This window comes from Haemaphysalis longicornis, unplaced genomic scaffold, assembly GCF_048455015.1.
Source record: "Haemaphysalis longicornis isolate Haplotype H1 unplaced genomic scaffold, Haemaphysalis longicornis Haplotype H1 scaffold_10, whole genome shotgun sequence".
In the NCBI taxonomy this organism is placed as follows: Eukaryota; Metazoa; Arthropoda; class Arachnida; order Ixodida; family Ixodidae; genus Haemaphysalis; species Haemaphysalis longicornis.
The window spans coordinates 3171399-3197440 of NW_027526204.1; the positions used below are offsets into that span (position 1 = coordinate 3171399).

Consider the following 26042-nt stretch of genomic DNA (forward strand, 5'->3'; position numbering starts at 1 on the left):
TCTGCGAAAGCACGTACCGTTCGCCGTGTATATGATTCGCGACTTTGCTGCTGAGACACGCTCTGAATTTATTTTTTTTTTAGTTTTGGGTAGTTCGAATATTTCGAACAATAAAAGTGTCGTTCGAATCGAATCGAATACCAAAAAATTCGAATCGAATATTCGAAGTTTCGAATATTCGCACACCCCTACAAGTTCCAACACGTTTCCAGCTCTGCACACTACACAAACACTTTCCTGAAACATAAAAATACTTGTGAAAAGAAGTCCATACATGACAATAACAGGTCAAAATCTGGTTACAATTGAGTTGAGGGCTGCCCTGAGCACATGTAAACCTTCAGCTCCAGGTGCAGATAAGATTACATACACCATGATATAACACCTACACCCAGACACTCTTGAAACACTCCTACACCTATACAACAACATATGGCTTTCGGGGCACATCCCAAAATCTTGGAGGGAGGCTATTGTAGTGGCGTTCCTGAAGGAGGGTAAGGACCCTTCTTTTCCCGCCAGTTATCGACCCATCGCCCTCACAAGCTGACTGGGCAAGCTTCTCGAGAAGATGATCAACAGGAGACTCGTGTACTTCTTAGAGTTTAGTGGTCTTCTCGAGAGCTGCCAGGCCGGCTTCAGGGTGGGGCGATCCACAAACGACCAACTCGTCGCCCTTGAGTCGTATATCAAGGATGCGTTTGTCCATAAACAGTTTTGTGCTACGGTCTTTTTTGATCTTGAGAAAGCCTACGATACCGCTTGGCAAATACGGGATACTTTGCGACCTAAAAGCCTTCGGTGTCTCGGGCAACATGTTTAATACTCTTTATAGCTACCTGGCGGAGCGAACCTTTCGTGTGAGAGTTGGCACTGCCCTTTCAAATGTTTTCGTGGAGGAAAATGGCGTTCCTCAAGGCGGCATTTTGAGCGGCACATTGTTCATTGTCAAGCTGAACTCACTTCGAAAGGCGTTGCCACGAACTATTTCCTGTACAATGTATGTAGATGATGTGCAAATATCTTTTAAATCGTGCAATATGTCAATCTGCGAACGCCAAGTCCAGCTTGGTGTCAACAAACTAGCACGCTGGGCTGATCAGAACGGTTTTAAGCTGAACCCAGTAAAGAGCACTTGTGTTGTGTTTTCCAAAAGGCGTGGGATAAGGCCAGATCCAGACATCAAACTGAATGGTGTCTCGATTCCGGTCAAAAAAGAGCACAAGTTCCTCGGTATAATTCTTGATGAAAAACTTTCCTTTATCCCTCATATGAAACAGCTAAAACAAAAATGTCTTAAAACAATGAATATTCTCAAGGTCTTGTCGCATCACTCGTATGGGGCTGACAAACAACTTATGCTGCGGGTGTTTACCAGCCTGGTAGGCTCGCAGTTGGACTATGGGAGTGCTGTATATGGTTCAGGAAGAGAAACAGCTTTAAAAATGCTCGACCCAGTGCAGCACTTGGGCCTTCGACTTGCGTCTGGTGCTTTCCGGACTAGCCCTGTGCAAAGTTTGTATGTCGAGTGTGACAAATGGTGGCTAGGGTACCAGCGCGAGTATGTTGATTTACTATATGCTTTTAAAGTTTCATCAATGTCTCACCATCCCATTAAATCTATTATGAACGATACGTCCGCATCCCAACTGTTTTTAAATCGTCCATCTATTTCTGTGCCTTTCTTGCTCAGGGCGAGGGAGGAGGCTTCTGAACTTTCTGTCTCGTTTTTAGACACCTTCAAAACATGTCATTGATTCTGTACCCCCATGGCAACTTTGCTCTGTATTATGTGATTTGTCTTTTACTCAATTTAAGAAAAACACGGTGCCCACTACAGCAATTTCGCAGCATTTCATGTATCTCCAGGCGAAATATGGGGCAACAGAATTTTTTACTGATGCTTCAAAAACGTCCATTGCGGTGTCTTTACGGCGGAAGCATATGGTATACTCCTTGTTTTAAATCACATCAACGAACTTAATATCGCAAACTCCATCATTTTCACGGATTCACTAAGCGTCGTGTGTACATTATCATCCCAAAGGTCTTGCAAAAATTACGTTGTCAATGTAGTTTTTAAATCTTTAATGTCGGCGTATGCCTCAAATCTGAATGTAACCGTCTGCTGGGTTCCAGGCCACGCTGGGATCGCGGGCAATGAGTTGGCTGATGAAAGGGCCGCTGCTGCTGCACTCTCTAGACATAGCAACAGTACCCTACACTGACCTCAAGCCACTCATCAGGCAACACCTACGCAAAACATGGCAAACACACTGGAGTGAACAGTCAGACAACGAACTGCATGCCACACTTGGGACGATGCACAACTGATTCACTCAACAGACACACCGAAGTGACCCTAGCAAGGTTACGGATAGGCCACACACATGTAACACACTCCCACCTGCTCACTGGATCTCCAAGACCCATGTGCAGTGGGTGTGGAGAGGGCCTATCCGTAATCCACATACTCATTCAATGCAAGGCACTTGACACAACACGACGCAAGCACTTGGCGCAACTATGCAGACAACACATCCCGTTTCACCCATCGTACTTTTTAGGAGACGAGCCCATGTTTTCCATCAAGCGTGTTTTTAAGTTTCTCGCTGATGCCAAGTTTTTACATCTCATCTCTCACCATGCATCATGACAACCTGGCTCTTTACACCAGTCATCTTCATTGCCTTGTGTTGTACTTCGTTTGTTTTTACTGAAATGATTTACTTTTACATTCATGTCACTTAAATGAACCAACCATTCTTTGGCGCTCTTTGCCGTCAGTCGGCCTTGCGCCACAAAAATCCAAACATCATCATCATCACCGTTTGCACTCCTGTGATGAGCACAACTTTTGGCACCCTTCTGAAGATAGCGAGCCCCTGTGCACGCAGTGAGCTGTTTCTATTGGAACGCCGTGTCGTCTGCGTTCTTTCTACTTTCGTCCCTGTTTTGTGAGCGCTTCCACCTTCAAGATGTTTCTATTGGAACCTTGTGCAGACAAGCAACCGCCTTTTTCCTTTTTGAGCATCTGGAGATGGCGAGGCACGACGTGGGAGGCTTCTGCTACCTGTACATTTCATTTATTGCATCCTTAAAGGCCCGAGGGCATTACACAAGGGGGGCAACAAATACTCAGTGACTGTGTACAATTTGATGGAGACAAAACAATACACAAAACGCGCGTAATAATAACGAACAACAAAACAATAAACGAACACTATCACTTGGTGTTAGATTCAAAAACAGGAACTATTTGGTAATAATAATTATACTGTGCGCTGATGCACTATCTCTCTAGTGTTAGGTTATTCACTGTAATCAAGTGGGTTTCCAGCTTTTGCCGGAATGATGCCCGGTCAGGTGTAACAGCAATGTTCTCGGGGAGGTGATTCCAGTTTAATTGCATGGGGGAAAAAGGAGTACGGCCGTTAATGCGTGCAATGGGGTTTGAATGATTAGTGCGGGAAGAAGTTCTGTTCGGCGGCTTTAAAAGTTTGTGCCTTGACTGTGGGCGGAAAAAGAAACTGTGCAGGAGGCATAAACGTGAGATGACGCGACGTGAGGCGACAGATGGCAGGTTGAGTGACTGTTTTAAGGCGGTTACGCTGGTTTCTCTAGAAAACTCTGAGGTTATAAAGCGAGCTGCACGGTTCTGTACTGATTCTAGTTCGTTGATGAGATATGCCTGGGAAGGATTCCAAATGGACGATGCATATTCGAGTTTTGGGCGCACGTATGTTAAGTATGCTAGTTTTTTAATGTCGGGAGATGCAGATTTTAGATTACGACAAAGGAATCCAAGTGTGCGCAGAGCGTCTGAGCAGATGGACTGCACGTGCGGCGCGAATGACACAGACGGGTGTATGTGCACTCCGAGATACTTGTGTGACGTGGCCGTGTCGAGAGGAAGCGAATTAATGAAGTAGGTGTGATGAACAGTGGAGCGTTTACAGGAAAATGACATTGATTTACATTTAGTAAGATTTAAAGGCATCAAAGATTCTTGGCACCATATGCAATTGTGTCGAGGTCTTGCTGTCGTTTAGTTTTGTTTTCGGTGTTTTGAATGGCGGAGTATACGACACAATCGTCTGCAAATAAGCGAAGGTTTGTTTGTATGTTAGTTGGAAGATCGTTTATGAATATTAAAAATAGACGAGGTGATAGGCCTGCGCCCTGAGGGATGCCTGATGAGACGTTAGTTTTGGGGGAGTCATAATTATTTGCAGACGTGTACTGCTTGCGGTTAGTGAGGTAGTGTTGTATCCAGGAAACAATATTCGGTGCAATACCCGGTGAAGAAAGTTTACAAAGTAACAGGTTATGCGGTACGCGATCAAAAGCTTTTGAAAAGTCCAAAAATATAGCATCTACCTGAAGGTTAGCATCCATGTGTTGTAAGAGGTCGTGGGTGAATTCGGCTAGTTGGGTCTCACATGAGAAGTGCTTTCGAAAACCGTGCTGGTGATGATAAAAGAAATTCATTGATTCTAGGTGAGATGCAATATATGAAGATATAATGTGTTCCAGTAGTTTAGAAGGGAAATTGGGCTGTAGTTTGCTGGATTGGCGCGCTTTCCTGTTTTGAGTATTGCAACTATCTGGGCTACCCTCCAGTCGTCTGGGACTTCGCCCGTTTCAATAGATTGGGTGAAGATGAAGATGATGATTGTGCTAATAAAAGCAACTGCCTTCCGCATTACAAGCGCAATGTGGGGTGAGAAAAAAAAATGTGGCTCGCGTTTTTTATCTTGTCCCGCCAGCCTAAACCACTTTTTCCCTTCCTGCCATATCCGCTCTTTCAGACGCTAAAAATTCAGACATGCTCCCTGAATGCTCAAACACATTAAAGTCACCCTACCAGTTTGTGAGACCATGCAGCGGCATCTGATCTAAAAAAAAAGAAAATGCAAAATAAAGATCACAGGGCATGCCCAGCTTATTTTGCACGTGCGCGGCGCATGGCTGGTGGGCTAGCACACCACCAGCCATGATGGTCTGCTGTGGTTGCAATGTGGTTGGATTTGCGCATGTTTTTTTCATGGTGTGCTGCTGCCAATAGTGTGGATTTGGCATTCACATTATTTCAAGTAATGTTTCACATGATTTCATTATTGGGACTTGACAAGGCCAAGCTGACAGGGCAGGTGAATGCAGTGTGCACTTAAAACAGCACCAGTGCCACTCCAACGGTGCTCCCTTGGCCTGCAGCCGGGGTGCCAGGTGGTGCCTCATGCGGCCACGGTGTACGGCCAGGTGGTGCACTCCCCCTTCCTCAGGAGCCACCACTCCCCCTTGGGACCGGTCCTTCCCGCTGGAGGCGGCCACCTCCGCATCGAGGTGCCCACGGAGGGGACGTGCCCGGGCTCGCCCTCACTGCACGACCTCCAGCTGAGCCAGCTGCGGGAGGGGGAGGACTTCACGCCCCTCACTGCACCCCTGCCGGTCTTCAGGTGAGTGCGGGACGGTCACCCGGCCGCTCCAAGGGGATGGTGGAAGTTAGGGGTGCGCATGCGATCTTCCCCCGAGCCGGATTCTTCACATCTGCTTTTCCCCAGAACTTGTGGGCGATGTCTTCATCAAAAACGGTTGTTCGGCCAGTGGTGCCTCGTCCCACTGTCTGCAGCAGTGTTGTGGGGGTGCAGCCTGGGTGAGGTGACCATGCAGTCGGTTGTGCCGTGAGGCAGTGCCTGGGAGAGTGTTCTGTGTAATAGGGAAAGAGTGAAGAGAAGTTCTGGTAGCTGCGCCAGAATGCCCCCCACACCTTGAGGACAGCTTAGCCGAGCTAAGAAAGTGCTATGTGAGGCCGTAGGGTCAAGAGGTACGGCTCGGAAGATGCACTCGCACAACTGTTTGTTCTCCAGTAACAAGTGCAGTGGAACCCTGATAACACTACTTTCAAGAGACAGCATGAAAGCGTTGTATGACTGGGGTGTTGTATGATCAATGTGCGTGTGGCAAATGTATGGGTGTGCGCAAGTCTTGTCGTCTTTCACCCATTTCATGTAGTTACTTTTTTCTTTTAAATAACCACCACGCACCTTCAGCACCCACCCTTTGACGTTCCCGAAACAGCAGACGGCTGCACTCGCGAATAGAAGTGCAAGCTGTCAAAGCAATGTACACGTTTCATGCTCAAGGGGTGACCACGGCAATAAACCAGCACATTAACCCGCAACGGCCGCTCATTATTGCGTCTCTAGAGGAAATGTGCAAGCAGAGGTAACTGTGTCATTGCTTACTGCTAAACAAGCACACATATTTGTTGTTTTATCATGTGCAGTGTTACAATGTTAGCACAAGTGCAGCGCCCCCACGCGGCGCTGTTAGTTTTATGTCAGCCAGGCAAGCCTGGCACAGTGGCGAGTGGCCGTTTTGGGAAAATAAAGACAGTTCGTTCTGGGCAAACGGCTCGGCATGTTCTCATGTCGTTCGCGGGCCTGACTGCCTACTGTTCGCGGTAGTTACTCCTACCACTCGGCCATCCGTAATTCTACACATCTAACATGCAGCTTGTGTCTTCCGCGCGCCACGCGCAACGTGAACGAGCAGACCACGTGAGAGCGCCATCCACACTAGGACCGGTTCGTCCCGCCGTTGCCAGGGGCCGACTGTGTTCAATCTCGGGGCGAATAAAATCTCAAGGGGTTTGGTTATACAGTTAAACCTCGATGTAAAGAAGTCTTTAACATTCGTAATTTACTTCATTACGTTGAAATTTCGCTACAATGAAATGTGCGGTTATAATTAAGTGTTCATCCTGTGAAGCGTTTCCTGCAAACGTAAACGTGGCGCGCATACACGGCTGGCGCACTGTTTCTGTTTCTATCGGAGCTTAATCGTCTACGCGGGCATCAGCGTGAACCGCATGGAGCGTTTTGCTCCTGCAATAACGCGCCCCGCAAGCCACAGGCGCACTGACGCAGCCGCAGAGACCACCCGCATGATGTGGGTAGCTCCAGCGACCGCTTCTAACCGCTCACTGAAACGCAACTCGAGGGGGGCATGCGAGAAAAAAAGCGGATAAAGCGGGCGAAATTTTCAGTGTAAAACGTCATACGTGCCGCTTACGAAAGTGCCCATCAAATATCCTCCGCGGTGGTAAGCCAAATCGTCTCTGGCGGGGCCAGCTGGCATCCCCGAGCGTTCGAATCTCCCTGCCATAGGGTGCGTGCCTCCCCATCAGCGAAACTGGTCAGGCTCCTCCCACTGCCGCGCGCAGCGCAAGGGCGCAAGTTGCTTTCTGGCCAAAACAGAAGCCGCCACCCGCACACAATCGCGGACGCGGGCGTGAAAAAAACGCATGCGCAAGGCTTGAAGATTCACAAATGCTTGCTGGACCGATGGAACTCATAAGCATGAGCGAACTCGAACGAAGGGCAAAGCGGCGGCATGCGGCAACGGCGGCCCCGCTAGAGACGATTATGCTTACCACCGCGGAGGGTATTTGATGAACGCTTTCGTAAGCGGCGTGTATGACGTTTTACAGTGGAAATTTCACCTGCGTTATCCGCTTTTTTTCTCGCATGCCGCTCGAGTTGCGTTTCAGCGAGCGGTTAGAAGCGGTCGCTGGAGCTACCCGCATCGTGCGGCTGGTCTCCGGGGCTGTGTCAGCGTGCCTGTGGCTTGCGGGGCGTGTTTTTGCAGGCAGAAAACGCTGATGCCCATGTAGACGATTAAGCTCCGACAGAAACAGAAACAGTGCGCCAGCCGTGTATGCGCGCCACGCAGTTTGTAGGCAAGGAGCTCGCTCACGGACTCTGTGGCTCGCTGCATCCGCGGCATTGGGCGGCCCGTGTCGCCTTTCGCGTTTTATAGAGACCCCGTTTCGGCACTTGCATCTTCCAAAATCTACTTCTACAACTGAAATTTCGTGCCTGAATCTCCATGAAACTTCATTACATTGAAATTTGGGCAAACGGGACTTCGTTACACAGAGGGTGAAAATGCATGGTGTGCCTACACTTGAAGTTACAAAGAATTTCGTGGTTCATTACATCGAGGGTTTCGTTACATTGAACTTCGTTACATTGAAGTTCGTTACATCGAGGTTTAACTGTACCATGTTCACAGGACACCCAATGTCCTCGTCTCCAGGCTCCAACACATGGCTCATTGAAATTACTGTGGCTCAACTGTCGGCTTGGCCAGACCATCAGAGGCACTGAGGTTTTGTGAAGCCTGGCCAAAGAGGCCTATGGTCTTGCACACGCCTGTATGCCAGGGACTAGTGTTGTGTCAAGAGTAAAGCTGGTGTGGACCCTGATTGTCTCTTGAGCTGAGAGAGGCTGTGAAATTGGTGCATCAAACAGTAGCACTCCCTAGTCGCAGTGCACTGTTCTCCTGACCTGATGCTTTGGACGTTGTGAGATAGCCGACACCCTTCGTGCATGCTTGGCAGGTTTGACTTCACCGACGCCAAGACGCTGCCGGATGAAGAGTGCACCACTGTGGCCGTTGAGGCAGCGGCCGGGGGCACGTGCCACGCGGTGCTCATGTGGTGGGAGCTGGACATGAACCCGGGGGGCAGCATCCGCCTCTCGTGCGCTCCCTACTGGGCACACCCGGCCGGCAAGGAGGCTCCCGTGAGTATTGACCTTTGCGGCTGTGGAGGCCTCGAGTTGGGAGGGAGGGATGAGAAGGGGCTTCTTAATTAAAGGGGCTACGGGAGCAAAACACGTCTGCCAGGGACTGGCATTTGGGGACTCACCGAGCTCCACCCCAGCCCTGAAGGATGCTTTTTTAGCAGAAAAGTCGCAAGAACTTCGGAATTTCACGCTGCAGTCACGTACTGTGGGGCAGCAGTAAAACCTTGCCGTTCAGGTGATGTGATCAAGAAGCAGAGCTGGTGGGTCATGTTTCTTGGCGGTGTGTGCGGTCAGCGGCCACCAGTCGCACCAACAGGGTTCTGGGACGTCATAGGGGTCGCACTGGAACATGGCTAGGAAGGGGCCACAACTTGGTATGCTTCCTTTAAAGGCACAGACTTATCTCGAGTCGTTCCAAATGAAAAGGCATCACTCTATTCTGAAACACCTTTGCTGACAGCAGCCTAGAAGTCCCGCCGAAAGGAATGCTGGCAACCATAGCTGTGAGCCCCGTGGCAGCACAGTTTTAAGGGGACACGAGATTAAAAGAGGTGTTTAAAAAACTTGTCCCTGGCTAAAACAACTACAATGCGCAGTCTTCCTTATTCCTTCATGCAGTTTTTGCATCACGCCTTGAAATCGGCAGAGTTGTTTGGGCACATACGGCAGTGTCACGTTAGACGCCACATGGCACCACCTTGGAGAATTCAGAAATTTTGCTGCAAAATTAAAATTGTTTCCGCCTGTTTATTCAAAAATTTCTTGCAGTTGCCTCACGATACAAAACGTTGAAGCTTGACTCCACAAAAACCAGTTGTCTCTCCTGTTAGTATATAGTGTGGGGATTGTGGCTGCCCGCGATCCCGACTCGGTACGCGGCAGCGCTCGAAGGGCCGCGCGGCTTGCGCGGGATTGCGCAACAAGACGGCAAGAACGTGGCCTCGGCACCTCTATGCTCGGCACGGCCACGGCAAGAATAGAGGGGTTCGCTTGCGCGTCGCGAGATGGCGCCACCGGCGCGCGCGGAGCGGCTTCGGCGGAGAGGCGGCTGCGGAGAGCGCGGGACTTGGTCTGCGGCGCTCGGCGAGCACGGCGGCGGTGGGCGGCCGCTCCGAGCGAGGACGAGAGGACGAGACGGCGGCGGCGGAGCGACCTGGCGCCTTCCCCTTCGAGCCTGGACCGACCATCGTCCACCGGTAGTTCGACTCCGGCCGCTCGAGCAACGGAGGATCCGAGAAGACTGAGCCAGCTAAGGGAGGTTTTGGGAATAAACCCCCCTTGGAGGTTGGCGTCGGTTGCCTTTGCCTCTTGCCTGCCTCTCACGCCGGCGCCGTCTACACGGCAGCCGCGTGCGGAGGATCGTCGGAGTATGACCCGCACCACAATATTCATTATTTGTTGGAAGTTTGCGATAAAGTCTGTGTCATTGTTATTCGGAAAAAGCAGCATTTTTGATGAACTAAACCTGTATTTTATTTTCATGGCCCGTTTAATGCGCTACTGAAGTGCAAATACATCTACCTAAATTTATAAATTTTATTTGGGACAACTAGTCTTTGGCATAGAGTTTCATACTATAGCAACTAGAGTGAAATCTGGCACTGCGATCATACGCCGTGATGGGTCGTTATGGATTTGGATTGGCACTCGATGGCTTGTGGAAGTGGATTATTATGGATTGAATCATTCTCGTTTTGGACTTGTGTGAACGCATTTGCATATGTTGGAAGAAGTGTTCACATTTCTCCTTGAACTGAATGTCACATGCGCACTGACGCCGCCCTGAGTGGAAGTTTTTTATAACCAGAGTAGCAAATCAGGTGGGTTATGAATTCATTGCCGGCACAGCGAGCACTAAAACACCAATGACGGCGCTGCATGCGGCGGAGTTGCCTGCGAATTAGGAGTTGCGGTGCGGCTCATTCGGCAGAGCAATGTATTTTCGGAGCTGATAACGGTTGCAAACTGCTTGGAACAGCCACATTTTTCGTGCGAATGCCGGCTCCTATGGCGTAGACCAGCCGGACCAGCAGCCGATAGGAACGCAGCTTGGTGAATGTCACTAATTCAGGCTAGAATAACTTCTCCAAAGGTAATCGGTTTCTTTTTTTATGGGCACAAAATTTTTCTTACCGTATTTGCATGATTGTGGGTCGACCCCCAAAAGTTGCATCTCTCAAAAAAAAAAAAAAAAATGTGAATGCCGCCTAGAAAATTGTATCACAAAGAGAAGCTCTTCCGTCAACCCACACAGTGGCTCTACCATCAATGATTGATGCTCCCACAAGAGCCGTGCACTCACGGTATGCGCGGTAGGTGTTAGAAAAGAAAAGCTTTTGTATAAGCACCCGGAATAACCATGCATGCGCTGTGGGTTGAGCGGGAAGAACACATTCGCTGCGAGATGACAACCATCGAAGCAACCGGCAGCGGCCACTGCCGCGCGATACCAAAACAAACAACATCATGGCCGACGGAAGCGGCCGCGCGCGATTTCGTTTTGTGCGACTAACCTCCCGCCATCGCGTTTGGAAGTGCACTGAACAATGTGATATGATTTGGGCTACTTTAGTACCGCTCATTGAATCAAGGGGTTCGCTAATACTCATTTTGTTTATTAGAGACAAACAAAACGCTTCTTGACGCATTTTTGCACGCGATTCGTGCGCGTCGGCGTTGCGCGGGCGACTTTTTCATGCCCGCGTCGCCGATTCCGCGTGCACTACAGCTTCTAGTTCTACGTCGGTATGACGCGTGACGAGCGCGGCAGTGGGAGGAGCCGGACGACTTGCCCCAATGGGGAGGCGCGCTCTTCATGGCGGCAGTTTGAAAGCGCTCGGGACAGCCGGCAGAGATGTTTAGGCTTGCCACAGTGGCAGATATTTGATTGGCGCTTTCCCTAGCGGCACGGATGATGCTTTATAGTGTCGTTTTCGACCACATTATCAGCTCCTTTCCTGCACAAATGCCATCGTTCGTGCCTTCAGTAATATCTTAAAGAGCAGTTAGAAGCGGTCGCTGGAGCTACACGCACCTCTTCGCGGCTGGTGACACCGCTGATCGCATAGCGCGCAGTATGCGGGTGTTATTCGCGGCAGCGTCAGCGCGGCGCATGTTCGCGAGCAGGAAACGCCCCACGTGGTTCACACTTTAGTCACCATAACCATGGGAACGAGGGTGCAAAGCTGTCCCCACCTCGTAGCACCCCCCGATTTCTCGTTTCTCTTGCCGTTAATAGCGGTAGACGGTTTGACTTCGATTCCAAGTCGACGCCCCAACATTGGATCGTCAAATTTGAAAAAAAGGGTCGACCTACAATCGTGTAAATACGATAATATTAAAAACTACAAGCTCCGAAACTTTTACAAATAGGCTTTAAAGAAGTTCGCGTCCCACTGTAGTTGGCGGCAAATAGTTGGCCTCCTTTCCTACGCGTCTGATTTTTATTGAAACGCGCCATTTTATTTTGTACAAAACCAGTTTTTGGTCACTAGCGTTCTTGTTCGCTATCTAATTTGTAAACAGTGAACCCGGCAATAAAAGTTTTTTTTGTTGAAAAATACAATTTGAGCAGCCATAGGGCCATTTCGATCCTACGCAATCCGGTTCCAGAACTACCCATCATTCCCATTAAAACGTAAGTGCCACTTCGGAGTTCATGTTGACCGTAGCGGCAGTTCCCCTCTAGTTATTATTGTATGGAACTCTATAGTCTTTGGTAACTCACTCGGCTCCTGTCTGACAGCTAAGCGTGTTGTTTTCTAGGAAACAAAAAATTCATAAATAACCACAAACTAATTCTTTTTACCATTTGTTATTTTCCTTAATGTGGCAAAGTAGCAAATTTTGCATGAAACGCATCCTAGAATTCAAGTGATGCAATCGTGATTGGACTCAGTGACCTCCTATACTATTTTGTAAGCTCACTCTGGTGGTTTTGTTGGTAGAAAGCCACGAGTTCATTAACTGGTATTAGTGACGTCACAGGTAGTCTGCGCAGAAGTCATTGGGTTGTACCACTGGTCACTTGGTTTGTTTGTAACCCAACTTAATTATCAGAATTTTACAGTAACATATTGGAATCGGCTTGCGAAGGGGACATGCTCCTCGAAACAGCTTTTTTTCTTTTAATAATGAAGTTCGGAGGCTGAAATTTTCGAAGCTTGTAAATATTGAGCTCCTGTTGTCATACATGCAATCAGATTTCAAATATCTGCTTCGGATGAAATTTTATGCAGCATGGCATGCAGAAAAAAGGCTTTTTTGTGCGCGCTATTTTTTATAGTAAAAATTGTTACTGAAACTTTTAAAATAGCCTAGGTAGTTCCTTATGAACTGCAAAGTGCCCAAATCTACCTGAAAAAACCTCATGTTCATTTTCCTCACCACGAAAAAAAAATGACTGGTAGTGTGCCTTTTCTTGCTTTTTTGTTTCATTACCATCAGAAATATCTAAGGACGCTAATTGCATAATTAACAAGATTTTGGTGCTCTACTCTACGTGTTATAACGAACATCTGTGCGAAATTTCATTGCGGTACAACTGTAAGTGGGAAAAATAGTGTGCACAGACTCAGAAAACTGACAAAAATGCCAAACTGAGAAAAATGCAATTGAAAGTTTATTTCTTTGGCAGATTCTTAAGTTCTTGCTCAAACAACATGAAACTTGGTGGGGATATAGTCTGAAATGTCCACATTAAGGTCCTGAAGCTAGAACTCGCCTGCTGCATAAGTTGCGCCCTCATGATTTTAGTGGGTGATGGGATCTAGGCTTAGCGGTCAGCTTGCCAGACATCTGCCTGAACGTCTGCTGGTCACTTGCACTGCTTAGTCTTACCAGTTGTTCTGAAGGGAAGATTCCCAGTTCTTAGAGTTTGGCACAAAACCTGGACAGGCGACCGTGCCCGATGCCAACCGCGCGTGCAGGGAGTACCGCTTCCACATCGAAGGCGAAACTATCACGGGGACTTCCACTGCAGAGTTGAAGGTTGTGGCCTCCGCGGCCAATAGTGGCAGTGTGATGCAATGAGTAGACAAAAGAAATCACTCCTGCAGGACATTCTACGTTTTTGCACTTGACTTCCAGTACTGATGCGAGGCCGTTCCGCTTGTTCGCGACCTTAACTACGACAGTTCGCACTTCCCCCACGTTGCGCACACGGTGCTGCTCACAAGGTCAGTAAGAGCACTGGCACCGCTTTCATTGCTGGCCGTCTGCCCGCCTTGGAAGGCTGTGAACTTCTTCTCCGATGCGCTTACAAAGCCGATAGCGTCACTGATAAAATCGGCCTCGCCTGGTTGAGCCGCACTCGCAATGCTTGCATGCGCGTTGCCGTTAGGCCTCACCGTGCCGGTCGTGCCAGCGTTGGCCGTGGTCATTGCAATGCTGTGCCGCTTGCGCTTTCCCTTCTACGGGCGTGAAGTCCGGGACTTGTGGCGACAAAAGTCGCGCTTCTCCTCAGCGTCCATGATTAAAAACTCACAATAAGGAAATAGAAAAGATAGCGCGAAGTGTTGTGAATGGAACAATGAAGGCGATGGCTACTCATGAGCGGCGAGAGCCAATGGCGGTCCCGATTCCGCATCACGTGATTTAAATACCCAGTCATAGCCTCCTGTATAGGGCGTTACACAGGACGCTATGGCCAGTTAGATGCTCTCAAAAGAGGCGGGAACTTCTGGCAGACTGCCAAGGAGCTGTGAGCCAGGCGGGGCACTGATAGTCACCACGGCTGTGCGAAAAATGGCCGCCTGGAACCATGGCTGCTCGCGGCAAACGGCGCTTCGGCTCTGCAATGCCTCGGCCGTGGTGCTGCTCATGTACGCGCTGCCACCCTACGCCAGCCCAGCTGGTGACAGCTGGAGGGTGAGCTCTGCACGGGCGTCCGCACCTCCCTGGGCGTGCCTTGAGACTCACGCTGGCTGAGGCGGGTGCATGGACGCTCCAGGTGACGGCGGAGCAGCGTGCCCTGGGCCACATTGGCTGGCTGCGGCGGGCCGAGACCCCTGCTGCAGCGGCTGCGCACACACCGCCACTCGCGCATGCTGGCCCCTCCGCCAGCCGAGGTGCACATGGAGACCCCAGGCCTGCAGGTGTGAGGAGGTGACCTGGAGGACCACACCCGGCTCTACTCAGACGGCTCGGCCGGCTGCACTACACCGCATCATCCGCTACGGCCGAAATGGAGGGCCTGGACCTGCTACTGGAGCTGTGCGATTCCCGAGTAGCCCCAGTGCGGATCTGGGAGGGCGACCTGCGCTCACCCCTGGAGCAGGCCGTGTGGGACAAGGTGGCACGACAAGGCGGAACGGGGAGCTCGCATGCAGCTGCAGTGGGGCTGGCCCCCTCGTCCACAGCGGCCCAGGCAGTGCCCGCCTGCTGATCCAGTGGCACGTACGGGCCCAGGGAGGGCCCCGACAACAACACTCGGCTGTCCTGCGCCTCCACGTGGGACGCGTGCGGACGGCCGAGTGAACACACTGGCTGGAGCTGGTCGACGCCCCGTCGTGCCAGCTCTGCCAGCCGGCTGTCCAGACCCTGCCGCATGTGGTCCTCGAGTGGCCCCACTTTGCGGCAGGGAGGGCTGAACTGTTGCCGGAGGGCTCGGCCCCTCGAAGAGTTTCTGTGGCCGCTGAGCAGTGCCAGAGAGCGTGACGAAGCCCACGATGCCCTCGAGACTTCTCCCGGCTCTCCGCTTCCTCCGCACTTAGACTGAACTCGGGGGTGAGACAGCTGCGCATATTGCGCAGTTTTGATACAAATTTGTTTTCCTGTGCCAGGCTGCTCCCGAAGCTTTAAAATTGCAAAAATTGCGCCAAACTGCTCCGAAACAGTATGAGAGCCAAGGATTTTAACGCTCCCGAGTGGGAAAAAATGCTTACTGACGGCATAATTTTCCAGCAACTTGAAGGTGATGCTGTTTGTAAAGGTTTAATTTATTGATCATTCAATAAAAAACCCACATAAAATAAACCCACATAAATAAAACCCTCATAAAAAACCCATTTAAAACTAGATAGTTTTTTCGAAAGTCACAATGTCGGGTTGCACATGTTATATTGTGCGAGTTCTGAAAGTTTTCCCATCGAAAACCATTGCAAAGTGTGTACTGAGGCGACAAACGACTTGCGCAAGTTGATTTTAAAACGGCAATTTTGGGAGCGCCGCATTTCCGGAACGACATTACTGGCTACCACCATCTTGGTGCGGTGAAGATTGGAAAACATGGCCGCTGGGCGAAGCAGTTTCTTGTTGTTCAGGCAGAGTGCTCTTCACCGATTTCTACTGCGGTTTTGGTTGGGGGGGTGGCCGGGTTTACATTTAGTCGTTTGACTTGTTGCGGGAAGTTACGCAACTCGAAAGACGGGAGTTCATCAAAACCAATGCGGTGCCCGCGAATTCGCTGTGTTTCAGCCGTGAGTGTGAGCTAGGCGCGGTGCGTGCTTGAAGTGAAATTTGGGACTCTTTGCGGCATTATAAAAGGCCGAGTTCTTAGAGTTTTAGCAGTCTGTCCGTTCCATCGCGTACGTTGTTACCGAGTTGATCAGGACCTGTCTGCGCCTGCGCGCGCGGAAGGGTGAGGAGGCGCAGACGTGGCGAAGGCAGGCCCGCGGAAATAATCCCCCTACCGCGACGAATGCCCAAGTGCCCAGACGGGTCCCGGTCAACCCGGTAACAACGTACATGACTTAACGGACGGACTGCTAAAACTCTCTATTGTCGCTCTTGACAGCGGCAGGAATGGGACGATGGACACTGCAAAAGTGTGGCGCAGGGTACATCACCGCCAAATGTTCAAGCAATGTCCGATAGCGGGATGGGCTATTATTGCACGCTAGTAATAATGGTTCATCTATCTCAAGTGAAATTTAATACCAAAGGGGGGGGGCTAAACATACCAATGTTACTCAAATTACGGTAGTAGCGAACGTGCACCTTGGGGATTGAAATAGGAGGGCTGGTGGGGTCAGACGATTGTCACCTCGCTTTGCGCAACTTTTGCCGTGGCTCTGCAGTTGTGCATAACACCGAATTTTGAATTACAAAAAATAATAATTTTGACATTCACGTAATAATAAAAATGCCTTAAAATTGCTTAGTTTTTCAATTCGATATTTTCAACAGCACTCCGCGTTATCTATGCATAGAGCCCAAGAATTTAAAAATGGTTTGTAAAAAGGTAGTGCAGTTCGTGCCTTGTGATACTCTAGTAGAAGAAACTTTATTGAAAGGCTGTTTCAGTGTTATGTACGCTCAAAACCGATTAAAAAGTGCACTTTTCCCCTGGAGTTTAAAGGTGTAATTTTTGTTATGCTCCTGAGGTGACATAATAAATATAGTTCTTCTGCTCCAAAATAGAGATTTCGCTGCTCCCAAAACTGCTCCCAAATAGGGTTCAGCTGTCTCACCCCTGTGAACTGTGGCCATGGTTCTTTGTGGGTTGGCCGCCTTGTACACAATAGATGATCCGTCATCCTGCATCCGTCATCCTGCATGGACCCCAGAACAGTGATGGCGGCCAATGCAATGAGGCTGCATCCTCAGTGGCACTTGGAGCCACACCGGAGAACTGGGCAGGGGATCAGCATCGGCGGGTCTTGGCGGATCACTGGCTAGGGATACTCGTGTCCATGGCTCATCAGGGCTGGGGTGGGCCGACGTGATCCAAGAGGAGCCGAGGCCAGGTGAGTCTGGGGCCAGGACAGCGATCCCCGGCTACCCCGCACCCTCACCAAAGTGTTATGTGGCGGCAGGACACGGGAGAGAGGAACCATGCCGGATGATCTGTTCACATTATGTGCAAGTGGCGATGACAGTGTGGGTAGGCGGCCCGCCAGCCACTCCTTTGTCATCATTGTTGTTGTGGATGGTGGGCCATGACCCCATGGGCCACTGTTTACCCGCCACGCGCTCACACGACAACTTTTCAGTGTTCATCTTTTATTCATACAGCAAACGACTGGAGCAATCTTCCTGCCAACATTGCGGTATTGCCAATAACAGTTATTTAGGTATGCGATAACAATTGTGTCCCGATAACCTTTTTTGTTTTACACCTTTCCACTGTATTTTGCCTGACTTTTTTTTCTGCCCACCCCTCATGTAATGCCCCCTAAAGGGCCCTTGAGGTACCAATAAATAAATAAAACATAAATGTATCCTCCCCTTCTCTCTCTCCTCTCTTTCCTGTCTTCCCCACACCAGCAGGCGTTCCGGTGTCCATCCCTAGGTGAGACAAACTACGCCTGCTGGTGGTCTTTCCTTTTCGTTTTAGTGGTCGTTGCGGCGGCTACCGGCACCAAGACAACGGCCGCGAGCGTGTGGTGCACAGACGCCACAGACAGGTTGCCATCGCTCTGCTCCAAGACCGAGTGTCGCACCGTGCTCAGCGACTCGAGGAACGCCGTGCGCAACTTTGCAAAGGGGAGAGTGTGTGCACCGGCGGCTGCCATCATCGCAAAGCTCAAGCTCCAAGATCGAGGCAGCACCATCCGTATCAAGTGGTTCCCGGCTCACGCGGGCGAGTGTGCATCCTCACCGAACCACAACGAGACGGCTCCCCCGAGAGTGACCGTTCCGTGTGGTGGTTCGGAACCAAGGATCGAATGGCCAGTCATGGCGAAGTGACGGTCTTATCGCCTAGCTCGACGAACAATGCCGCCTCCCCACCTGGCACTCCGTCGGGAGGAGGCCATCATCCTAGGGCAGCTACAGACCGGGTCACTCCCCGCCCCGGCAGTTCTACACATCAGAGTGGTGTGTGCAGTGTCTGTGCAATGGGTCCGGCGGACCAATGGCACATCATGTGGGACTGTGCCAGGTTTCCGAACGAAGCTACCTCCAGGACATGCCCGCCCGAACTCCAAAGTGCCGTGCAGTCTAAGACAAGGACACTCAACTATGGGCCGTCCAGCAGGCCCGGGGTGCGCTCGGAAAGCACAAGCCTCACGACCCGCCACAAACGGGCCGAACTCGGGCATTGCAGAGTAGGGCATAACCCCGGGTCGACGCTTGGCCAACGTCACGGCGCTTTAAACCATCGGTTGCCGGCATTTAATAAAGTTACTCCTATCCTTAACAATACATTCATTCATTCAAAAAAAATTTTTTAGTTTTTTTACGCTGAGATACGAAGCTGTTCGATTGAGAGAAGAAGGCTTTGTCTACCTCTCTCAAGCAACCGAAATGGCAGCCAGCCGCGCTGCCGTGTGGCGAGAATTCTCAAAGATGGCCGAAATCGGTTTGATTGTGCGATTTTGTGGGTCATTGCGAGTCATTCAGGCATGTTTGTTACAAAGTTCTCATTGGTATTTCATTTTAATTTTTTTTTTCCATGAAAAGGAAAGTCAAAGCTGATAATGCAAGTGAAAACAAAAAGTCGACGTATTTCGAAAAAATGGCGATTTTTCGAAACGCGTGTTCCCTTGTGTGAAATACCGTAAAACGCCACCTCTGACTGCAATTTTGTGAAAGCGCTTCTGTTGCCTTTGAAATGGAATTAAAAGCTGATGGACATCCTGATATACTACTTCAAGTGAGGGATCATGCGTTTTTCAGCTGCCTCCAACAGCCAGCGATGATTGCTTGCTACGAAACAAACAAGTAAAGCTGGCATTTCTCTCTGCTGTTTCCCTTCCATTTTTCTCATGACATTTCAGAGCATGTCACAAAGTGCTCAGAGCAAGCTGAGCCCGACTTTATTCGACTGTCGCCATCTTCCTGGAAGCCAGTTCTCATTGGCCTTCACTTTCTTCGGAGCCAGTCAGAAGGGAACATTTTAACATCATCTTGGATGTAAAGGCGGCAAAGTGGGCCACAAAGCTTCGTGCTTTATTGCGGGGCTTGATGATGCCGGCAAAGCTTTGTCAGGAATGCCTAGGAGGTGCTGCCATCTAGGGGCAGGTATCCAAAATGTCGCCCCATTGACCGAAGAAGCTGACAACCATCTCATTTCAAGTTAATTGCGCTAATGATGTCTGCTTTTACCACTGGTTGTTTTGTACGTATCGCCTATTGGTCAGTAGCTATTAGAGCACTGCACGGGCCTGGGCCGGCCCGAAAGCCCGGGCCCGACCCGGCCCGTGGGCCGGGCCGGGCCGCCCGAAGTCGAATATCGGCGGGCTCGGGCCGGGCCCGGGCTCAGTGCCGCGGGCCCGGGCTGGGCTCGGGCTCACTGCCGCGGGCCCGGGCCGGGCTCGGGCTCGACGCCACGGGCCCGGGCCGGGCTCGGGCATGAATTTATAGGCTCGGCCGTTAATAGTTCCGACGTGAAGTGTAGAAATGAGCATAAAATTGAATATTCTGAGTACACTTTTACGCGCTTTTTGATGTTAGTTGTACACATTGTTATAAAAACGTGTTTTGCTAGGTCTGATAGTCACTATACTGTAACTTTAATGACATTTCATCTACTGCATCAAGATTTTATATTTTGGTGTATAAGATATCAAAGATACGGTTACAAGGAATGCCATAGCGGGGAAGGAATTAATTAAGCCACCCTGGACACGGCCTCCGCGATCGGCTGCCGGCGGCGCGCCTGCGGCAGCCGATCGCGGAGGCCGTGCCCTGGAGCTGTGCACCTATGTCTATGTACGTGTATTTTAGATGTCGAACCAATCTAAATGCGGCAGCCGTGGCTGGAAATCAAACTCGCGTGCTAGAGAAGCGCCACCGCTTAACAACCACTCCAGGAAAAATACCTCAACGCACGCACATATTCGGGGATTCAAATGGAGAGCAAAAAATTTCATTAATACCAACTTGTGACCGAAACAACCACATGAAGTTGCCAAGAGTCTGGTCATCAAAGGTGATGGTGTCTCTCGTGTAAGAATACGAGCTATTATTACGCCCATGTGGCGTGAACTGCAGACGGTGTGAGCTAAGCTACGTGTACTTTTAAACCATTATTTTTTGCGTTACAATTCAGGGCATGCTTCTGCGGACTAGATGCTCCGTCTGATTTCCCGCTACGAAGACACTCGACCAAATATAATAAACAAATTTTCTTCGACGTCTAAGACCAGGCCTGGTCACACACATGCGGGCCCTCCCTAGGCTCAAAAAAGAAAAAAAACGACCGTGCCCGGGCTGGGCGTGGGCTTGAGACGACGGGCCTGGGCCGGGCCTGGGATTGAGACGACGGGCCCGGGCCGGGCCTGGGCTTGAGACGACGGGCCTGGGCCGGGCCTGGGATTGAGACGACGGGCCCGGGCCGGGCCTGGGCTTGAGACGACGGGCCCGGGCCGGGCCCGGGCTAGGCTCACTTATGAATGCCCGGGCCGGGCCCGGGCTCGGTGTTACGGGCCCGGGTCGGGCTCGGGCTTCACAAAGCGGGCTCGGGCCGGGCTCGGGCCTTAAAATCAGGCCCGTGCAGTGCTCTAGTAGCTATGGCAGGCTCATACGTTCACCACCATGCAAGTTTGACTTCCCTTGTGGCGAAGGTGATTGGGCAAAATCAAAGGTGGAACATATAAGCTAGCTCAGGATTGTGTCTTTCAGAAAGTTCACGACCAGCAAAAGTTCTTGCATGCATTCACTTTGCACGCACGTGTCCCTGCTAGAGTGTTGTTTGTGAAAAGCGCTTAGGCAAGCTCCGCCAATCGCGTTTCACCATGCTTTTGGGATTTGAGAGAATGTGAAAACTCGGCAGACGCTCACCACAGTGAGTCACGGCACATTTGGCTGGCATCATGCTGCTCAGTGGGACTGCTGGATGAGTGCTAGCGCGAGGTCGCAGTGCATGTAGGCAGAGGCCTCCTTGGCACCAGTGAAGTACGAGCACTGGAAAGGTTGATTCCCTGCATTCTGCTGGTCATGCACAGTAGAGCAGGGGTGTCACTCAACACACACTTGGCAACTGCAGTGGCGAGACCACTGGATGCAGGCTGCCTACTACCCGCCCTGCCAAGTGGACGTCCGTCCTGGCCAGAGGCTTCACCTGACTGCCTGCCGCGATGCATTCAGCCTGTGGTTCTCCGTGTCCCTGAGGTAAGCAGTGCTTTCCTGCCGCCACACACAAGGCCACTTCTTTTTACAGAATGGACGATTTGGGGGCGGAGGGGACAGGCAGTAACTGAGAGAATTTGCTGGCTTTTGCTTATTTGCATTTGCTGGCACAAACTCGTGGGTATGTTACCGGTAAAAAGTTACAGTGGTACAGTTTCAGTTACTTAAGCCAAAAAAGTAACTCTGTTACAGTTACGTTTCCAAAAGCGACTTGCCACAGTTGCAGTTGCTGTGAAAAAGTAACGTCCTTACTTTTCTGTTACGGTAAAAAAGTAAGTACCGTGGAACCCCGATTATACAACTTTCAAGTGACTGTGCGAAAACATCATATGACCGGGTTGTCGTATGCCCAAGGTGTGGGTAAGCGCCGGCCTTGTGGACAGGCTCACGTGACAGGTGGGCGAAGAACTTAAACGCCTATATTTAGCGCAATCTTGCATGATTTGCAAAAGTATAACTAAAACCCTCTGTTCAAAAAGAACTGAAACACCTATTTAGCGCCTACTTTGTGCTCCCTCCCCTCCACGGCGTCCGAGCTAGCCTGCAAGCCAAGCACCGTGCACGACGCGACCCCGTGCCGTCTGGCACTATTTATAACCCGCCAGCCCGTTGCCTCGCGCACGCGAGGTAAAGCCGGCGCATTCAAGTGAGCTGAGAGGGGAAAAAGCGAGTGTGAGACTGGCAAGGCCAAGCGAAGCAAACGATAGTACCAGGCAGCAATGGAAGAAAAGGTGGCAAGGAAATGAGCAGAGTGACAATGCCACTTTGAAAGACACTGATCAGCAGAAAGGGAGAGAGGGCGCCGTGAAAGGCAGAAACTCTGATCGAGCGGGTGAGGAAAGCGGGTGCTCCGTCAGTGCCGTGGGGTTGTCGTGTGTGTTCTCGCGTTCATAGTCGGCGGCTGTATGGGAGCTTCCACTTCACGGTCCGCCTGGACAGTGATTACTGGTGGTTGGTGCGTTGGTCGTCGAAGGGGAGCTCCCGCTCACGAGTATCTGCCTGCTTGCTTGCGTCTGGACCGCCTGCAGACCTCCGCACATCAAGCAGCGTCCAATGGGGCTCAAAAAGGAAGAAAGGTCAAGACGAGGCAGCGAAGCGCTGTAAAACATTTCAAAAATGCCGGTTTATCCGCGCCAGGGTTTGTCGTATGAAGCGTGCACCCAAGCATCATATCATCGGGGGTTTTTAGTGCATTGTTTCTATGGGGAGTTTGCTGGAACCGCGGTGATCCGTCGTCAGAGGTGGGTCGTCATAAGTCCGGGTGACATATCCGTGAGGTTCCGCTTAATAGGTGACAAACGAAGGGTTTGAGTTTATTGAATGGAAACTTGCGAAGGTTTGCAGGTAGCCGAAATTGCATGTGGTCAAACTAGGCGTGTGCAAATGCCTAATCATCATCACCACCAGCTTATCTACGCCCACTGCAGGGCAACGGCCTCTCCCATAATTCTGCTATTACCCCGGTCCTGCGCCAACAGCGAACAATTTATCCCCGCAAATGTCTTGATCTCGTCTGCCCATTTAATTTTCTGCTGCCCCCTGCAACGCTCGTTTACCCTTAATGACCAGCGGTTATCTTGCCAGGGCATTACATGCCCTGCCCACATCCATTTCTTCTTAATTTCTACTAATATGTCTTTAACACGCGTTTGTTCCCTGGCCTACTCCGCTCTCTTCTTGTCCCTTAAAGGAGCCATGAAGAGAAAACACAAGTTTGGTTCATTCAAAAGATTGCCTCGTTAGAACCATAACGACACCACTTATAACGCAAACTTCGCTCAAATAAGCTACATAATTAGGAAAAACGGAAATGACCATGCGACCCACCAGCTCATTTTCCGCAACAGAACCTATGATGTCACTCGAGAATGCTCTGCGATTGGCGGAGGCCGGCAAAAGCAAACGCATGTTAGGCAGGGCTTACAGTTTGCATAGCGAGCTAAATGCCCGTGAAACATACTGCACATTCTTTTTATGACAAAGAACGGTGGAGTAAACGGTTGAAGTTCCGAACGAACACGCAAGCGTGTATGCCAATGCGTACGAAACTACCGCGAGCCAAACTCGACATCTTGCCGTCGCCACCGTCGCGCAGACGAATTTTCGGGTACAAGGCTCTTCGGGGCGAACGAACCGTCCCAGCACGCACAGCCGCGACCTTGCTTGGTATCGTAATCCCTTCACAGGAGGTTGGCCGTCATATCGCCAACCAGCAAAGGTAAAAATAGAAACAAGGGGAGTAAGGAACACAGAGCAGCAACGAGATAGTGCCACTCGTCGCACAGGTTTCGGTATGGAGGTCGTGTTGGCTTGCTGCTGTCGTTACGAGCTCGTTTACAGTTTACAACCACTGAAAACTTCAGTTTGTTTGAGTACTTTACAATGAAATTTCGTTGCTGTGTTTTGAAATGCCCATGTAGTATGGGCAAATCATTGAGGGAGTGCGACATCCCCGCCAGTGAGATCTCCATTCATGTGCTGCCCAACGACGAACCTCGGCGAAACAAGTGGCTACGTTTTGTGAACTTTGCAAACGGAGGAGAAAGAGAGCTAAAGGAAGTACGAGTGTGCTCGCTTCATTTCCGAGGAAGTGATTACGGCAGGGACCCGGACATGCTGGCGCTCGTCGCCGACTTCGTCAAAAGCGCTCTGGCCTTGGGGAAAAAAATTGCCAAACACACCGCGCATTGACGCTCGAATCTTTCTGGTCAGAGCAGAGAGCTCGAGCGAACGGCTTTCCATACACGATACCGGCCAACTGGCATAAGCGATACTGCTACTGAAATTGAAAATACGGCACATACGTACCAGTCTGTATTCGTCCGTCGCGACGGGGCTGACGAGGCAGCGGTGCCGACGGCTGGGCGTTCGTCTGTTGTGGCTATCGCGGAATGGTCGCTTTCCCGTCCACCGCGTATCCCACAACTCTTGCCGCTCGTGCACTTAGAAGCATTGAGCGTTCAAGTGGTGTGAGGTTGTTAAATGCAAGCCCGAGCTCCTTGGCGAGAGTTTTGTTCTCCGGATCAGGCGATTCCATGACTAGGTCTGCGGGTGCACTAGGTTTTACTAGTATTTTTAAAATGGCCGCCGTCTCGGTCGACTCCCGCGTGTGGGTGCTATATAGAGTCGACATACTAAGTATCTATTTCATGGACCGGCTCGTATGACGCCATTGTTCACGTGACGAAATGTGCAATTTTAGCGGGAGATTTAAAATTTTGGCTTAAATTGCCTTATTTCTCAGTGAATAAAGCATCATTTGCTTCCGGGAAAGCGCTTGGGGTACTATGAAACACCTAATCTTTCGAATAAAACAAACTTTTGTTTTCTCTTCATGGCTCCTTTAATGTTACACCCATCATCTTCCGCTCCATTGCCCACTGGGTCGTTCTCAATTTAAGTTGAACCCTCTTAGTGAGCCTCCAAGTTTCTGCCCCGTAAGTGAGTACCGGCAGAGTCCTTCAGTGCTTTACTGGTCACGAAACCTCGGCGCTCGTTTCATATAGGGACCGCGCGCGCCACTACAGACGCCACCGCCACACAAAGAGCATCCAGCCGCCGCGCGTGCGGCGTATTGGCCAACTCTTGGCATGCAAACGCTCGCTGCTTTTGGTGTCTGTGCGCTGAATAAGTGTGTTTCTTTTTCGTAGTAGTTAGCGATGAATAGTCCAGTCATTGTGTATATCACCTGCCTTCAATGGGGTTTTATTTCTTTAAGTAAATTACCGGAGACTTCGGTCCCGAACGGCAACAGCTTCTTCTGCGTGCTCTGGCACGAGCGCTGCGCCGTCGTGTTTATGGATTTTTAAATCTCTATTGCTTCTTTTCTTAAAGTAAAAGTTGTAAATACCACACATACGGTAGCTGCGTAGTCACGAACTGCTGCGGGCCTATCGATAATACAATAAAAAAATCTGAAATAAACTAAGTACGCGTCGTTCAGATTACGCTTAATGAATCCGTTGATTGCTCTGGAATGCACAGAACGTTAAAAGAGATAGCCCAATAGTATTGTCGTTTAGATGAGTGGGTACATACTTGAGAACATCTAAAAACGCTGCAGAAACGTGATGGATCAAAACACGAAGAGATATATGTTGCACCATGTGTCTTTCCGCTTGCACGCTTTACAATCCTTGCGAAAACAGGAAGCGAAAAAAGAACAATAAAACTGATTTAATCACACGCAACAAAAAATTTCAATGTTACGAAGGGAGACAAAAGAGCGTGGTCCAGCGTACAAAAATTTATTTTTTCGCGCTGCGATGTGCAGCACACGGAGGTAACAGAATATTGCCGCGTAGCCAAGAACGACGCAAAGCTTTTCTGAATGCAGCGAGCTAGCGAGCTCCTACTCTACAAAAGACTAGAATGAAACACAAACGTCGAAGAAGCAGTCCGCAGTGTGACGTGCACAGATGAACGTCGATAAAG

At 50.3% G+C, this 26042-nt stretch overlaps 1 protein-coding gene across 2 annotated transcripts in view; it reads left to right on the forward strand.

The window, feature by feature from the left end:
• Positions 1-26042, forward strand: part of LOC144158126 (protein arginine N-methyltransferase 7-like) — an 86145-nt gene that overhangs the window by 21743 nt on the left and 38360 nt on the right. For both annotated transcript variants that reach the window (XM_077688780.1, XM_077688779.1), the window contains exons 6-8: positions 5218-5459; positions 8408-8591; positions 21466-21590. In XM_077688780.1, coding sequence (XP_077544906.1) covers positions 5218-5459; positions 8408-8591; positions 21466-21590 — 551 coding nt within the window. The remainder of the gene's footprint in view (positions 1-5217; positions 5460-8407; positions 8592-21465; positions 21591-26042) is intronic.